Raw genomic sequence first — 18,670 nt, 5'->3', positions numbered from 1 at the left:
AATTATACTCTGCTTGAATAAAATTGTATAATTTATTATTTTGCTTGTCATTCATTTGATCAAGTTTATTAAAAACTACCTTAGAGCCTGAAGCATCTGTATATGTTTTCTTCAGCACCATCCGTTTGGGTTTAGCTCCACAATGAACATATTCTTCCTCACTTTTATTGGCCTCACTGACTTTTGTGGTTAAAATGTATTCTTGATTTTGAACTTTTATTCTGCTATTATTTTTGGCTTTGCCCAGAATTCTTGAGCAAAGAAGTTGAGAGTTATAGTATCTAGTGTTCTGACAGTATTTATAAAACTCCCTGAAACAGAAGACTATCCCTGATCAGCAGCCCAAAGGATCAGTCATTTTGGGCTGCTGATCTCTAGTGGTCACCTTGCTCATGTTCATTCACTGATTGATTGCCAGCTTTATCAGAAAATGGATACTTTTTTCTCATCAATTTTCCCCAACTAGCAGCAACTTTTTGAGGCCCCACACAGTCAAGGATGATCAAAGGGGCCCCACTGTTGCCACATATAGTGCAAGTGCCTAAAGCTGGCTCTGATGTTAGCTTTAGTGGACAGAATGTCTAACAGCAGGATTTAAATAAGCCAAGGGCTCTATGTCAGTAGTAAAATATTTAATGAAATTGTGAAGCCTGTTGCTTGACAAAGCACTATTACCATTGTCATAGGTATCTTTGAATTTTAAAGGTCATGTAAGTTGTTGTGTCTTTCAGCTTTTCCTCGTTAGGGGTCGCCACAACGGAACTCCGGTCCGCTAATGATTGGCAGTAGCTTTTTACATGCCGAATTGCCAGCCCTGATGCACAACCTTCAACGAAGGCACGCCCATTCATATTATTATCCTTCTAGTTTATTAAGTACACATGATCATTGTACTAGTTTTTTGTTGGTCTGACAGATATGTTACAGAATAGCAAATAAGATAACTTACTGTGGTTGTCCCCCCCCCCCCCCCCCCCCCAATAGGGAGCCCCTAGTGACTGCAGGGCTCGCTGGTGCCTAAAGCCAGTTATAAGCCCAAGGAGATTTGTGGGGGGGGGGGGGGGCACTAGTAGGCAAGAAACGATTCTATAAAACCCTTCATCCATGGCACCATTTTAGCCTGCACTTAGGGTTGTTGTAACATAACTTCACTAGAACTAAATGTCATCGCTGTGAATGTTTATCTGTGGAAGAGTCTAGAATCCCCCAAGTTAGCATTTCCTGGAAACTCCAAAATGTTAACACCAGTCCTCAGGGAAGAAATGTTATAAATTAACGTTTAGTGACTTCTTCCTTTATTTAATGACTTGTCAGAAAACCACAGGTTTTATGAGGAACAGACCAAAAACTCTGGATAGTTAAGATGCACCTAAAAAGCACACTCATGTCGCACGCAAGATATGCTTAAGATGCTGTATTACTTAAATAATTTGTCATGATAAGCGTGGAGCACTGTGCTTTTTTTCTATTTGGGCGATAATCTAAGCACAAATAGTTACCATCAAACTGCAAACTTCACACTCATAAATGTTCTTTAAAATTGTGGTAGGATGTTAGTCATAGGATGACGACGTATTTATACTGCGTTTGCTACAAGGGTGTGACTTCCGCTTAGTCGACGTTTCCTTGTTTGTAATCATTTCCTTTACAGTTTATAGCATAACACGGAAGTAAGCATGTTTCTTATTGTAGTATAGGGTTTTTGTAAGTATAACCCGTGGTCTGAGATTTTTTTTTTTGCGGTCTGTACTATCTACCGATTCGTTTTTTATATATAGCTGTCTTGGTTCGTTGTATATTTTAGGTACAATTCAGATGGCAGGTTGGAAAATCTTTCTCGTTTCGTGTTTCATACGAGTTGGCATCGTTTCTGTTCTTGGTAAGGGAGTGTTTATTATATTTCTAGTCCGTTTCCTTGAGTCCTATATGTTGTCTTTTAGTGGGTGGGTTCGTTTTTGACTATTAGTAAATTTATTGGTAAAAATGTTCTTCGTGAGGGTTAGGCAGGGTGTCTTTTTTTTTCCATTTCTTTCTGCTTGTTGGGTTTCTTCAAATTGGTTTGCATGCTTGACTTTTGCATCTTTTATTGTTATTGTATTTCACTTTTATTTACTCCGTCCAGGCACTGTCGATAATGAAAACATGGATAATTGACTGCCATGTGGATTTAACAATGACATCATGCATAGAGAGTACAGGCAGGATGGAGAAGAGTGTCAGGAGTGATTTGTGACAGACGGGTACCAGTAAGAGTGAAAGGGAAGGTCTACAAGAGGGTAATGAGACCAGCTATGTTATATGGGTTGGAGACAGTGGCACTGACCAAAAGGCTGCAGTCAGAGGTTGATATGGCAGAGTTAAAGATGTTTAGATTTGCATTGGGTGTGATGAGGGTGGACAGGATTAAGAATAAGTGTATTAGGGGGTCAGCCCAGGTTGGAAGGTTTGGAGACAAAGCCAGCGAGGTAAGATTACATTGGTTTGGACATGTGCTGAGTATATTGGGGAAAAAGATGTTGAGGATGAAGCTGCCAGGTAACAGGAAAAGAGGAAGGCCCAAGATAAGGTTTATGGATGTGGTGAGAGAGGACATGCAGGTGGTTGGTGTGACAGAGCAAGATGCAGAGAACAGGAAGAAATGGAAACAGATAATCCGCTGTGTGACCCCTAGTGGGAACAGCCGAAAGAGGAAGAAGATCATGCATACCTTGGTTGCTGATTGACACACATGGCCGGCCTTGGGCATAGGTGAACTAGGCAACTGCCTAGGGCGCCGTACAGCCCGATCACATAAAGGGTGCAATTTTATTTATTTAATTTTTTTTTTGTTGTTATATAGTCTGGGTTTGTGCTGTTCTCGCTGGTACACTGTCCTTAAAACGGAGACCACCTGTGGCCGCTGGGAGATTCATTCTCTTTTTATTAAAAAAAAATTAAGAACGCCCACCTTTTATGGCTGCAGATGACGAAAACCGGTTGCAAATACCTTCTGCGCCTGTGCGACAGATTATGTACGTCTTTGTTTTGGGGGTGCAGAATTTGATTTGCAGAAGACGTTGCGTACTGGAGCAAGAATGGAGAAATGAGAGGTAAGGGTATGTGTGTGTATGTATGTGGGGATTATTGAAAGAAAATAATGTTTGGAAATGTAGTGTACACAATTTTCAATATGTATTATAACTGAGTTATCTAGTGGCCACTCATTTAAGCTTCAAAACTGATTTGTATTCAGTTTCATTGAAATATCCAGAATAAGGTTACTAAATGCTGCTGTTGAGGAGATAAAAAAGATGAGGGTTGGGTATGTAAAGAAAGATTTAACATGTAATGACTGTGCAAAGTTCAGGAAGGCTGTGAGTAGGGGCTTGACTGGAATTTATTATGTTATCTAATTCAAGAAGGTGGTATGGCCTTGAGAAGAACATAAGTGGGAGAGGGGGCATGTAAGGAGCTGAACAGCAGAATATTTCAATAAGATTTCAGGAAACACTTTTTTTTTCAGACAGATTGATGAGGCACTAGAATGTTATACTAGAAAATGTGAATATAGGTCAACAGAGGCATCCAGAGGGCCCCATAGAAATGGAAGGTAAAGCAGCAGCTAAATGCAACAACTCTCCTAGGTTAAATGGCCATATACATTTCTTTAAAGCTTCTTGTATGGCTGTGTGATTTAATTAATTCACTCGTTAAACATATTTATTTTCTTAACTGGCAGCCCCATCTGCATTCTATTTCCACCAGCTTTATAAGTTTGGTCTTGGTCAGTGATTTGTTCTGCTCATGTATACACACAAAATAACTTATGAAAATATAAGACTTTTAAAAATATTTATTTGCCATCACATCTGATGTTCTCGCCCTTTCTGCTGTAAGGCTTTAAAGGTTGTAACATTGATTGATGTATTCTTGGAGGCAGAAGGTCATATATATTCTACTTTGTCATGAACATATTGGATTTCTGCCAAGCTTTCGCAAGAACATACCTATTTCCCATTTCAGTACTGTACTAGCATAATCCAAAATTTTGGTGCGTTTTTTTTTTTTTTTTGTGTGCTTTAGCTAGTAATTTGCCAACAAAGGGACATGACCACAAAAGCAAGCTCCCAGAATTCTGTGATTTTTTTTTTTTTTTTTTCCCATATTCTCTCTCGTTTTCATATCATGCCGCTATTAAGCATGATGACGTGGAATGCCGGTGAGCAAGTACCCTCCAGCATACAAGCAAAAACATTCTATTTTCATCTTTGTTTTAAATTACTAAATAATCTGTATTTTATATTTCTCACTGCATTCCACAAGTTAAAAATAACCTATGTGGGTCTCCAGCTTCCGACAGATTTCAAAGATGCATTGCACCTGAACATTATCTTTAAGATAGCAAAACCCAGCTTTGTTTTTCCTTTTTTTTTTTTTTTTTTTTTTTTTTTTTTTTTAACTCCTATTCCTTCATAGTACTCAGTTATCTGGTTCAGTTCTTGGATGGGGTGTCTTCAGTGTACAGTCCACACATCTTACGTGTGCCTATATGGAGTTTTGTCAAATAGTACAGTTTCACTATATCACAAGGCATGTAATAGGTGCACTGGCAAGCCCCAAATTACCCACAGTTGTGTGTAACAGGTAGGTAGCATACCCATCAACTGTCCAGGTTTTTGCAGAATATCCAGATTTTTTGCCCTATATCTTTGTCTGTTCCTTATAAAGGACTGTTCTACTACCACAACATATAGATGGATTGCTGATGCTGTGTTGTATTTTAAGGGGGTGGGGTGCTGCAGTCCTGTGTATGCCCTCCTTTAAATGAGATGCGTAGTAACAATGAACCTGTTTTTCAGTTTGCCGTCCTTTACCTAGTGCAGTATTACCCGCTTACCATTCTTTTTAATGTAATGTAGGCAATTTATTCTTCAGTGACAGCAGACACTGAATTGGTAGATGAAACACTGAAATATAAAGTTGTTTGCTAGCAGCAACCTTTTCATTAGTTACAGATCTCTTTAATGTGGACTTGTTCAGATGATTTACTTCTGCAGAAGTTGTGCATATTGACTGATATTGGTGGATTGTAATGACACTAGTATGAGTGGCCTTTATGGTTGAAATGTTCTGATTTGGACAGTTTTGCTATTGTTCATATGGTTTGTTTCATTGCTTACTGGAAAAAATGTTTAAAACACACTAATAAGTAGTGCTGTATTACGCAAGGGATATAATATTTTAAAATGACAAGCAAGTATAAACAGAAAAATAGTAATGCACTTGCATCCTTAGAAAATATTAGGGTTAAAACATTCTATTTTGATAAGAGGCATGAGAGTGTCTCTCTTTTAATAGCCATATTTCTGCAAAACATTTACTTAAAACTTTAAAGTAGCTTTGGGTAGGCTAAGGTGGCTTGTAATTGTTTGTTTTTTTTTTAAATTTATTTTATCATTTTGGCAATGTTTTTAAGTTTATACACTTATTTTATTTAGATATTCGTTATGGATGTATGACATAGAGTACACCTTTAAACAAAAAGCAGATATGTGGACTCACAATGGAGTGGTGGATTGTTTAAACTATTTAAATATTATATTCCGGTGATCTTCCTTCGGCTTTTTCCCGGTTAGGGGTCACCACAGCGGCTCATCTGTCCACTCATGATTGGCAGTGGAGTTTGGCAGTGTTGTTGCTAGCCCAGCACCCAACCTTCCACAGAAGGCACACACCTGCACGCACTCACACCTAGGGCCAATTTAGAGTGTCCAATCCACCTACAGCATGTCTTTGTGATGTTGGAGGAAGCCAGAGCATCCGGAGGAAACCCACGCTGCTACAGGGAGGACAAGCAGACTCAGAGCAGAAGACACCCCAGCCGAGGATCGAACCGGAGAACCTCTTGCTTTGAGGTGACAAACGCTAACCGCTGCACCACTGCGGCCGCCCATTATATTCAGTTGAGATGATCTGATGAAATTCCAAGTTATATGGGATGAAAGTGCTTATCAATTTTCTTGTTTTCACTGTTTGATTCATGGTCATTTTTTAAAAGTTTTGTAGCCTCTCTTTACTGTCTTGGTTTCATTTTGGAGTTTGTTGTTGGGATCTACCATCTTAACACCTGACAGGCTAATCAAGTTAGCCTATCACAAATGTAAATATTGTAAATAACTAAAGTGTACTATGTATCCACAATCTTATGCCTGTTTCTCTTGCATGAAGTGAAATTGTAAAGGCCTTTTCTTTTCCACAATTGTACCTGTAACTAATGTATGTAAGCAAACATTTTGCATCTAAGCTATGTAATGTGGAGCTCACCTCCCCGGGCCACCACTGAAAATGGTCTCCCTGAGCCCAGTGGACCTCCCCAGTCATCAAACTGGAAATAAATAAGTAAATCTTTTGTGCTTGTGTTTTACTGTAGTCATTTGGCCAGGGTTTGATGCTTCCAGTTTCTAAAGGTGCACCATGCACTAGATGTGAGTCTATTTTCAGGAAAAAAGTGTTGTGATTACTCCCCGCAAGCTAGTGTAATGCAGATCAAAAACATCCAATTAGCTTAGACTGCTTCCAGAGTCAGACCGTTCAGTAGTAATGCAGACCAGGCATAGAAGAAATGTTTGTGTTTCTCCCTACTTAATGTAGGGTTTCAGGAGTGTCTTCTGTGAAATATGGCACAGCTGTGTGTAGGGCTAGTTTCTGTTGGTGGTGCTTTTGGATTTAAACAGCAGTATAGAATGGTAAGGACAGGAAAAACTGTCTAGTCCTTTGCACTTGTGGTAGTACAAAGGTTGCAGAGAAGATGGCATCTGGAGTAAATGTTTACTTCTCTTGCGTTAGTGAATGTACCTGTGTCTTGTTCAGCCATTGTCTGTGAATGTTTCATTTGTCTTCGCACCAGGTTTAGTTATAAATGGGCAATGTGATCATGACAGTGCTGCTTGCACATCTTTGGTTGCTTGCAAATCTGTGGTTGTTGCAGTTTACCTCTTTCTCAGATGTCTTATTTTGACTCCAAGTTTTGCTCTGTCCCTCTTAATCCCTCCTAAAACTGGCTCCTTTTTAAAAGATGAATTGCATTTAATAAATAATACAATCAAAAAGCATAAACAAGTTGATAGAAGCATAAGCGTTTTGCTGAAAAACGAGTGATTAATTTAAAGAAATGGCAAGCAAAGTGAGTAGAAAAATGTAAACTGGTTTCCCTTTGTTTTTTTGTCATTCCAGTCCTGACACAGACAGACCAAAAGTTATGTTCAAGGCAGGGGGGCTGTGAAATGTAACCATCAAAATTTTCTTCAATAAATGTCCTGTAATCAAAAGGACAAAGCCTCATATGCCTGGGTGAATGGTACCTGCCAGCTGATGGCACAGCTTTGGGCACCTGCTGGGACTGCATTATGTCATAAAGTGTGTGTGTCTGTGTCTCAGCTGTTTCTGATTTTTGATCTTATTACTTGTCAGATGAACTCTGGTATTAATTTTGGACTTCGTAACTTTTGGAAAATGCTTGGTAATGCAAAATCCATTACAGTAGAAACTTATTTTCATACAGTTAAAAAAAAAATTGAAGGAAATACCTGGAGTGGTTTTCATGGGAGTGATGTATCTGTGGGTGTGCCTCATAGGGGTGTGGCTCAAATAGAGGTGTATCATGAGTATGGTGTGGGTGGGGCTAAAGGGGCGCAGGAGCACTACTTCGCCTAGGGAGCCATTTCAGCTAAGGCCGGACCTGTTGACACATATGGCAGTTACCCTTTGTACATGTGATTTGTGAATGCTCCTGAGATGAGGGGCTGCAGAGCTAAATGATTTAAATGCTGCAGGTGCTTAGTGCAAGTTCTAAGTCACTTCCCTTTACCTTAAACTTAGGGTAATGAATCTTTTTAAGAGACAGAGTGAAGGTGCACTTTTTTAATAACACATATGCACCTTGTATACTACTTTGTTTTTTTAGTATTTCATTAAACAGCGTTCATCATAAGAAGGATTGTCCCTGCCTGCTCCTGTTCCATTTTTTTTCCCTATCCATTTTGGGGAAGTGGGTCTGTAGTGCACAGTGCTGCTTTCTTGGGTGTGTTGGCTATTAGAAAATATGCACTACATATTCTTGTCCGTTTTAGTATTTTATTAAACGGAGGTAATCATTTTTGTAGTGTCTCACAGCTGTTTTTTCTGCTATTTAAAACTTGTTTTTAAGTGTTTCCCGCCTATATTAGTATAGCTAGTAGTGCATAGTCTAGATACAGGTTTGTTGCATCTGGTTCTCTTTGTAGTGGCTGTTGTATTTTGAGCACATTTTCCAAGCCCTCTTTGATTGGAAGGGGCCCTTCTGCATCCCTGTGAGTGAAGTGTGCTGATTGGAGCCTGTCTGGTGAAGGGTGGTTGGTCTAGGGCTTGGGCTTGGAGTGAGCACCCTCACTGGTTCTTTTGAGTTTTTAGCTTCTGGTATTTAAGCCTCACGTTTGAGTGGGTTTCTGCTGGTTTGTATGTTGCTCAGCACTGCACACTGCTGTGCAATTGTACACCATAGCTGGACAAATAATTTCAGCAACTTTTCTCGTAGATGCAGCTGCAGTACATTAGAGTAGTCTTCATATTTAGTACATTTCTGCTCTAAGAAGTATTGCTAGTGAGCTGTGACCTATTAAACCACCAGCCAAATACCCTTTTAGAAATACCATCTATAGAGCACCTCCCAGATCAGTCATGAAAGCACCCCCTTTGTGATGACAGTTCTTCAAACCTGGCATTATGGACAGTTGGACTACCCCTCTTTTTCCTGCCAGCCTTGTTGACTTGTGTCTCCTGAGGCAGTGTAGCAACTGCCTCATGTACACTAACAACTCTCCGCTAATAACTCACTTTAGTACAGAGTGTGAGAGATGTAACTAGGAATTTTGAATCTCTGCTTTCTAGCACTCAACAGTAATGCTAAAGAGGTTGTCAACTCACCCACCACTACTCCTACACATAGTATGCATCCAATACATCGGCATACACAGAGGTTTCTCCAAAAACTTAAAACACCAGAGATCTCCAAAACCCAGTACTTCTACAACTTAACACTGTTGCCACAGCACCCAAGACCCATAGAAATAAGTGTCTCTCCTACCAACCCCTTAAGGTGTAACACTCCTAAACCAAATTTTCTTGTAATTGGAGACTCCATATTGACATACATGGATGTTCCACTCGCCATGTTGGATAAGGAGAAAGTCAGTCAGCTGCAGTCTGGTGCCAGGATTAGTCAGATCATGCATGCATTCAGGTTTCTTGGCAACAAGTACCATTATGACTTTGTCATAGCTCATGTTGGAGTGAACAACCGGAGATGTACCTCACTGGACTATATGAAGAGAGTTGTGATTGAGCTCTCTGAGTGCATGTCACAGGTAGGTATGTCCCTAGCCTTGAGCAGCATATTACCGTCCCCTAGAATGATGCCACATTATAAATAAAAAAAATATTGATTTCAGTAATTGGCTTGGCTTTTGGTGTCATTCAAAGGAGATGCAGTTTCTGTCAGCCTGGGATGACCTGGTCAACAAGCTTTGCTAGAGATGGTTTACACTTGGCGCCAATAGGCTTTTGTCTGGTGGCAAAGGCTGTTGTGTCCCCCATAGTGCCTTTTTTAGGCAAGGTCACCAAAAACAAAATTGCCGATATCAAGATTGCCAGTCATAATAAAATAAGGATTATGCTGCTAAATGCTAGGAGCTTAAACCAAAAACTGCACACCCTGGAAGTACTGTTATTAGAGGATGTGGATGTCTGTGCAGTTACAGAAACCTGGTTTAAGACCTCCAAGAGTACCCCGACCTTGCAAAGCTATAATGCCTTCCACACCTTCAGACCACAAAATGAAAATGTGAAAACCAAAGGAGGCATTGTTTCTAACTCTGTTGGAGATGAATCTCCTCCCGACTGGTTAGACAGGACAACTCCATGGAGTCACTCCAAGTTAAGATTACTGTGGGTAAAACCCTCATTCAAGTCGTAGCTAGTTATAAATCCCCTTCCATGGATTTTGATGTGCACAAGGCCTAGTTGACCAAACTGGAGTAATTCCAAATATCGCCAAACACTTGGTCATGGGGGATTTCAATTATCCCACCAACTGGGAAACCTACTCTAGCCCTAACTCGCTAGTGGAAACATTCCTCGACTCTGTTAATGCAAATGCCCTGAAGCAAATTATTCAAACCCCAAAAGAGGAATTAACATAGTAGATGTGGTTTTCCCAAACATGACAAACAGATGCACCACCACAACTGATGGGACCCTCATTAGTTAAGTCTGACCACAAGTCAGTCGCCTTTGAACTGGCACTAGCACTAAAACTCCCAAAGAGTGAAGTAAGACTAAAACATTTCATCTAGACAAATCCTACCCTCCTACGGAAAGGTATAAATGCATTCCAAGCCCCACCCCCAGCTGGAAGTGGTAACTACACCAAAGCTTACACTAAAGCAGTCTTTATGCCCAGTTTCTGAGACTTGCTTGGCTACAATCACCTGCATTAGAAGCTGAAGTTAAGTGAAACTTGCAGTAATGTATTTTAGTCTTCTGTGAAGTACATACTTGCAGTTTTAAAAGTACTGTTTTTCATTTTTTTCTGTTTTCTAATTGTGTTTTTCATTGAATATTGTGCTGTGTGTCTCTCTGCAGTTAGTTTCCCACCCACCCTTCCTGTTGTGTTGTTTGCTCTGGAATTGCCCACCCCTCCTGTAAGTCTGTATTAGAACACTCCTCCTGGGTCCATCTCATTTGCTCACTTAACTGAGTACAGTGAGATCATAGTCAGAGTCTAGTGTTCACTCTACTTCATAGAGGGAGAAGATTTGAGAAGGCCAACCCACTTAGGATCTTCCTTCCTCTCTCCTTGCACTTGGAAAAAAATTGCACTTTATTCATCTGCTTTTACTGTATTTGTGTTTCCTCTTACTTTATTTTGCTTTTCTTAAAAGTATTCAATTTTATTTATTCTGCTGCATTTATTACTGCTTGGTAGTAGCCTGATTAAATTTTAACTGTTATTGTAAGTCTTTTGATTTAAGCACTTGGGCTTCATACAGGTTGTTTTACATTAAGAAGGTTTGTGGTGCAGGGCAGGTACCTTACATCCTTCTAAGCTGGGAATTGCAGATTGAAGGCCCAGTGTCCGCTGTTCTAAAAGTGTATTCGTTCCAGCTTAAGCACTTGGGCTTCAGGCCAGTAATTCTGCATTAAGAGGGTTTGTGGTCTGCACTCTTGTGGAGGAAAGGCTGAATTCCACCCTTCTGAGCTGGCAATTTCTGGTCAAATGCGTATTGTGCCTGCTTATTTGAACTGTTTCTTTCTGAAATTGGTGCGCCTTGTTGCTGTAGCATAGACCAGATTCAGGCCTGCTGAATCTAGCTTTGTTTGTATAACTTGAGCACTGATCCCGGCCATCTTTTTTTTGGCGAAGGTTCCCCTGCACCCTAGTAGCAGGAGTGTGCAGTTAGAACTTGTATGATTGAAGACTGCTAGAACAGTGCTCAGTTTTTAGCTTTTTTTCTGGTTAATTGGGTAACTTGTTTAAATCAGTTTGTTTGTTTTCTGTTGTCTTGTATAAAAAATTGCACTTTATTCATCTGCTTTTACTGTATTTGTGTTTCTTCCTACTTTATTACTAGGGGCATTGACTACATCTCTGATCTGCGATATATAACGAGTATCCTTTTCTGTGCATTTAAAGTGTTCAGAAAAAAAAAATATAATATATATATTTGTTTCCCGCCTTTCTAAGCTAGTATAGTCCAGTTTTCAGGCTCGTGTTGAATTCAGGGCTATGTTACAAATCTCTGTGTTTGCCCATACCTTACTTGGATAGAAGGAAGTTTCTCTGTTCACCTGTGAGAGAGGGGAGCTTTGAGCAGCCTTTCTGTCCCTGGAGGAGTGGTTTCAGCCCAGAAATTAGTAGTTTATTGGCCATTAAACTATCTTTCATTTCCCTGCTATAAATACCGCATTTGCCTGGTTTTGCATGCCGGGCAGCACCAGTTTGCTAGGGTATATCTATTCCTGGCTCCGCAAAGTCTCCTTCAATTTTTCCCTTGGAACTAGACTAACTTTCAACTCAAGCCATTCATTTCTCAGCCCGGCACTTGCTCAAAACTCATAGCAAACACTTATAAACCCTAGCACTAGACCCTCTTGTACTGTACAGTAGGACAAGGCTCTCTATTCGACCTTACCGGCCATCCAGTAAAACAGTTCACTGTACCTATCCAGGCATGTCCAAAGGGCAGTTTCAGGTGTACTCTCCAGTCCAACTGATGAATCTGGGCATTTTGAGGCAGTGTTACAACTGCCTCATGTACACAGACAACCCTTTCCTCCTACCACCAATACCAATACATGCAAGAGATGCAGTTATACAGCCAAACTGGAGGCTAAGTTCTCTCAACCCAAGACTAGATCTGACAGTCGAGGAGAAGGGAAATACTTGCATCACACCACCAGTCTCACATAGACCCATTTAAACCAGCACCATCAAAAAACGCACATAAATACATGAAAACATATTCTAAGGCTCCAGATAAAAATCTGCAAAAGCAACAGAGACCTCCAAAGCAAACATCCAAGCAACCCCCCCCCCCCCAAACACAAGCCATGAAACACTTACTTTACAAAACTGGTGTGCCATGCAAGCACAGCCCTTAAGGCAAAATAACATACCCAACATACTAGTAATAGGTGACTCTATAGTCAGGCACATTGACGTCCCACTCACTAGGCTGAATAAGGTTACTGTTGGCTGCCTGTCGGGTGCCAGGATCCGCCACATAACACAAGCACTTGGGTCACTCCAGAACAAGTACAAATATGACTCTGTCATTGTCCATGTTGGTGTGAATGGCTTAAGCCACGCCTCCCTGGACTACATGTAAAGAGACATGGAAGAGCTCTCTAGCCCAGGCCAGTATGACCCTGACCCTGTGTAGCATCCTGACCTCACCAAGAATGATACCACAGTATAAAGAAAAACATTCTCTATTTCAACAATTGGCTAAGTTCTGGTGTCATTCAAAGGGGATCCAGTGTCTGTCTGCCTAGGATGACATGCTCGACAAGCCACACTGCTTCTCTAGACACGGCTTGCACCCGTCACCCTTAGGCTCTCGAATACTGGCCAAGGCTGTTGCCACCCCCATAGTGCCTTTTTTAGGCAAGGCTCAAAAGACAAACCCACCGCCGTAAATAGCACAAGTAACAAAAAAACTGAGGGTAATGCTATTCATTGCCAGAAGTCTAAACCTCAAAAATGCATGCACTCAAGGCACTCCTCAGTATGGAGAAAATCGATATTTGTGCAGTAACAGAAACTTGGTTTAAGGTTCCAGAGAGCACCCCAGCACTACCAGGCTACAACTCCTACCACACATTTTGCCACAGAACCCGAACCGAAATACAAAAGGCAGGGGCGTATCCATATTCTTCAAGGATACTCGCACCTCTAGGTTAGTGGCACAGCATGATGCTTGAGTTCAGGCATGTGCAACTAACAATGGGCAAAACAGATCACCCACCATGTCCCAGGACCCCTACTCTGTGTTTCTGGAAACACTGGAAAACCTAAAGGTCCTACCAAACACCCTAATATTGGGTGATTTCAATTACCCAAACATTAACTAGGAGAACTACTCCAGTACTAGCTCCCTTATCCCAAGATTTCCTAGAATATATAAATGCCCTGGTTCAACTGGTCAGCGCTCCCACCAGAGGTGACAACATATTGGACCTGGTCATCGCCAACATGGGCGACCGGTGTTCACACTGGAGATCAACCCCTCACTGGTTAAATCTGACCATAAACAAATCAACAAATCACTTTGGATATCCACATTCCACCCTTACCCCCAGACAAGGAAACCACTGTGAAACTTTTCAAGAGCAAACTTCGTTACTTAAGACCGAGGTGGAAAGTTTTAAAGCCCCCATGCTAAAAGATAACGCTGTCCAAGCTGCAAAATCCTTTACTAATGCATTCTATGGGCACCTACAAGAATGTATGGATCGTGCTATCCCAAGCAAAGCCAAGACTTACTCCTCCAAGAAAAGGAAACCAGTCTGGTGGACTTCTGCCATAACCAAGCTGTACAATAGAAGGAGGAAACTAGTATAGAAAAGTTAAACTCCAAGAAGGGAAGGCATCCCTGATAAGTATCAGCAAGAAACTACAATCCCTCATAAAATCATCCAAGGCGAGCTTCGAAAGAAAAATTGCAAAGGACTCCAAAGATGACCATAAGGAATTCTTTAGCTATGTCAAGAATCTAAGTGGCAATGTTCAGATCTGCTTGGAGTTGGTGCAGAATGGCAAAAAATACACTGAACCGACTGATATTGCTAACATCCTGGCAGACAGGTTCAGCGCAAACTTCACCCCCAAAAGGGCCGATAACCATACCAGAAGAATGTAGAGTCCCTGAAATCACAGACACTCAAGTTAAAACAGCCCTTTCCAAAGCCAAAAACACAGCATCAGTGGGACCGGATGGTTTCCTAGGCTGCATCCTACATGAGCTCAAAGACTAACCCCTCGCCTAAACGCACTGTTCAAACTCTGCCTCTCCACAGGCTGCGTACCCATAGAGTGGCGCACAGCAACGGTTATTCACTCCACAAAGGTGGAGCCACAACAGACCCCAGGAACTATCGCCCTATAAGCCTGACTAGCTTGGTCTGCAAGGCTGTGGAGCGCATCATCATGGAACTCTACCAAGACATTGGGAACCTCCAAACACTGGACCCTATCCAGTTCAGTTTTAAGGGCAGATCATGCCTCCTAAACCTGGTGGACTTCTTTGAGACAGTTACCAAGGCTATAGACAAGGGAAAGGTGGTACAAACAGCCTACCTAGACCTCGCAAAGGCCTTCCGACACCATTCCCCCATACTGGTATTATAGACGAGCTCACCAGACTGAACATAAACCCCTATGTCACAAGATGGGTTGCCAACTGGCTCACAGATGGAACCCACATGGTGAGAGTTGCGGTAGCTAGGTCTGACTCTAAACCGGTTACAAGTGGCTTTCCCCAGGGCTCAGTCCTAGGACCCCTCCTGTTCGGCATATACTTCTCAGAGGTACAGGCAAGCACAGGAGGACTATGGCTGACCAAGTTCGCAGATGCCTGCAAACTAGGGGCTATAATTGACTCTCCGGCTGACACAGGCATCCTCCAGAGGGGTCTCACTGAGATGGATACCTGGTGTCAAAATCATGGCCTCAAGCTAAATGCCAAAAAGTGCATAGTCATCCCCTTTGGAAACAACAAAGTACTCACAAACTACCACATAGGTGGTAGTCCCCTAAATACGGAAGACGTAATAAGGGATCTGGGGACCCAAGTAGATGGTAATCTCACCTTTGATAATCACATTGCCAAAGTGGTTAGAAAATCCTTCTATGTGGTCCACCTAATCACAAAAGGGTTCGCATTCAGATCAAAAGAGGTCATTGTGCCCCTCTACTCATCAGACCCATTATAGAGTACAGCGACCCATTTGGGATGTACCTTGCAAGACACCTGCAACAGCTGGAAAGACCATAAAAGTACCTTGCCAAGAGGATCACTGGCCTCAAACAGATGCCGTATGCAGCTCAACTGAAGAAACTCCAGCTGTACTCTTGCATACCACCTACTCAGTGGTGATTGCTGCCTGACATACAAAGCCATGTCCAACCCAGATTTGATGGACATGCTCCATCTAAAGAAAACCTTATCCCCTTGAGCCACACACTTTTTAGGGATCTAAACCTCATCACAACAATAAATAGGACGTGCTGGAGGGATAGATTCCTGTCCCAGAGACTTCCCATGCTTTGGAACAAGATTCCACTTTACATTAGGCAGAGCTCCTCACGAACACTCTTCAAAAGAAACCTTGACGAGTGGATGGAAAACAGAAAGTTTACCCCGGGGGATCAATTCAGTGGCTGTGCTGGACAGGCACAGGGAACTAATCTAAGGGGCAGGCGAAAGCCAACACATTCTGGGTAGACTTTTATAAATGCCTTCGAGCAGATAGCCTAGTACCTGCCTATGAACCTACAGTCACTTGTAAGTGTATAGACTCTGCTGTTCCAGAGGGAGTCAAAGCCAGAGCCCAAAGTAAAAATGAGCCACTATAGTGGATATCCAGCATCAACAAATTTTTCAGCAAATGCAAAAAGTTACTGTCTAAGAAAACTAAGGCGAGGCCCCAACAATGGAAAAGCACACTCCTCAGCCTCAATGGGCAAATAAGACAACATTTCAAATCCTGTAAGGGTGACTTTGAGAAAAACTTGGCAATCACAGCTAAGGATAACCATAAGGCAGTTTACAGCTATGTACTCAACCTAAAAGGCAGGGCCCAAGCTTGTGCTGAACTAATGTCGAACGGCATCTCGCACACCGATCCCGCAGAGATAGCAAACCTGCTGGTGGACAGATTTGGTGAAATTTCACTCCCTTATCCCCTTCAACTTATTACAAACCTTGCCCCCAACTCTGCCCCACTTAACATATCCAAAGAGCAGGTCATTAAAGCCTTGTCTAAGGCAAAAAACACCAACCTATATGGGACCAGACAGCATCCCAGGCTGTCTTCTAAACAAACTAAAGCATGAGCTACCATCAGCATTAAATACTCTGTTCAGTTACAGTCTAACCACTGGCTATGTTCCTGCAGAATAGAGAACAGCAACAGTTAATTCCCCACCACAAAGGTGGCTTAGCAATAGACCCAGAGAATTATAGACCCACAACACTGACCAGCCTCTTCTGTAAGGCCATGGAACGTATCATCACGGACCTCATAAATAAAGATGTAAGTGACCTCCATACCCTGGATCTGACCCAGTTCAGCGCCATCAAGGGCAATTCCTGCCTGTTAAACCTGGTAGATTTCTTCAAAAATGAGATCAGGGCCATTGATGAGGGCAAATATGTGCACACAGCATACCTTGACTTGGCCAAGGCCTTTGACACAATCCCACACTGGCATTACTGATAAAATTAGCAAACTGAATGTAAACCCCTATGTTGTACGATGGGTTGTCAACTGGCTCACAAACCGGTCACACACTTATCAGTGTGTGACTCCACATCAACCAGCAGACCTGTCACCAGTGGGGTATAACAATGGTCAGTGGTGGTTCACCTACTGTTTTGTATATACTTCTCAGGCCAAAACCAAAGGGCTGTGGCTGACAAAGTTTGAGGATGACTGCAAACTAGGTGCAGTTATTAAATCTTAAGTTGATGTCAGCATACTACAGGGGTGTCTTACACAGACCAAGTGGTGTCTTTGTCGTGGTCTCAAACTAAATGCAAAGGAATGCAAAGAAAGAAACTGCGGTACCACCTTTAACATTCTTGTAAGAAAAGCGCAGTCCAGGTCTGAACTGTCTGCAAACAGCTACAGTTAACTTTGAGTATGTGTCTACCTGTTTGAGCCTATACTCATTTTCCCCTGGAGAGCACTCTGCTTTGGTTGTAAGCAGCCCCCCCCCCACACACACACACACACACACACACACACCTTCCACTTTCTCTTATTCCCTTCTGTTAGCAAATAGTATCCATAACTGATCAATACTGTGTGTTTGTAAATTTAAACTATGACCACAGTAGCCTACTGATACAAGGTTATCCTGTTTTTCCACCTGAGAAATTAAGAAATGACTTACAGTTTCAGAGCAGTCCGTGGTCAATTGTGATTGTTTCTTAACACATACTTGTCTTTGCTTTGTGATTGTTTCCAGCCAGTCATACGAGCAACTAACAGGGTCTCTACCCGCTTCACTCCCCACCCTGCCCCCTATTCCCTCCCGCCCCCGGTGGTCCCACCTTTATTGCACTCAAACCCGTCCTATCTTTCTAATAGCCAACCACAGCACTAACCCAATACTACCTCCTCCATCTTCCCACTACTATCACACCTCCTCAACTAACATGTACAAGCATACCTTTCCTGTGCTCACCGCATGCACTCTCCTTGCATATCTTACATCCTACCAAAGTTCCATCATTCCCCCACTCAACCACTACCACTGTACTACTACTCACACCACCAGTCATGTCTCACCCACACTCAGCTCCCCTCCCACCAGCTCAAGAACCATCCCTATGCACCCCCCCCCGCATATTCTACCAACTATATTACTCAAACATAAAGCATCCCTACAACTTAACATAGTAACCCTCCCACCATACCTTATTACCCACAGAGCACAATCATAAAGTTTCCCTTATAAACAAACACATTCAAAAACTGAGAACTAATAATCTCATGCTTATCAAAACTAGCCCTAAGTGGAGACATCCACCCCAACCCTGGCCCTACCATCTCCAACCCCAATCTTCATAATCAGACTAGAAACCACAACTTCTCCCATATTACAGCCAATAGAAAGCCAAGTGACTTCTTCTACTATGCCTAAATATTAGAAGTATATCCAACAAAGTCCATGAACTCCATGCCACCATAGACTTGTACTCCCCAGATATAGTCATCCTGACAGAAACCTGGCTAAAACCTCACATTACCAATGAGCAAATACTCCCTACAGGTTACGGCATACTAAGAGTAGACCGGCTAAACAAAAAAGGAGGTGGTGTAGCTATAATATTTAAACAACATCTAAACATCCAGATCTTAAAATCAT

The 18,670-nt window shown here is 42.0% G+C and overlaps 1 protein-coding gene across 1 annotated transcript in view; it reads left to right on the top strand.

Moving 5' to 3' along the window:
* Positions 1–1,624: 1,624 nt before the first annotated feature.
* Positions 1,625–18,670, top strand: part of LOC122806591 (C4b-binding protein alpha chain-like) — a gene marked incomplete in the record, with an annotated part of 1,299,259 nt that continues 1,282,213 nt past the window's right edge. The window contains 1 exon segment of the mRNA XM_044077140.1: positions 1,625–1,879. Coding sequence (XP_043933075.1) covers positions 1,816–1,879 — 64 coding nt within the window.

The sequence above is a fragment of the Protopterus annectens genome, chromosome 7.part0 (genome assembly GCF_019279795.1).
Source record: "Protopterus annectens isolate FY-2018-M chromosome 7.part0, PAN1.0, whole genome shotgun sequence".
NCBI classification, from domain to species: domain Eukaryota; kingdom Metazoa; phylum Chordata; order Ceratodontiformes; family Protopteridae; genus Protopterus; species Protopterus annectens.
This window is presented reverse-complemented; position numbering and strand designations above follow the sequence as displayed.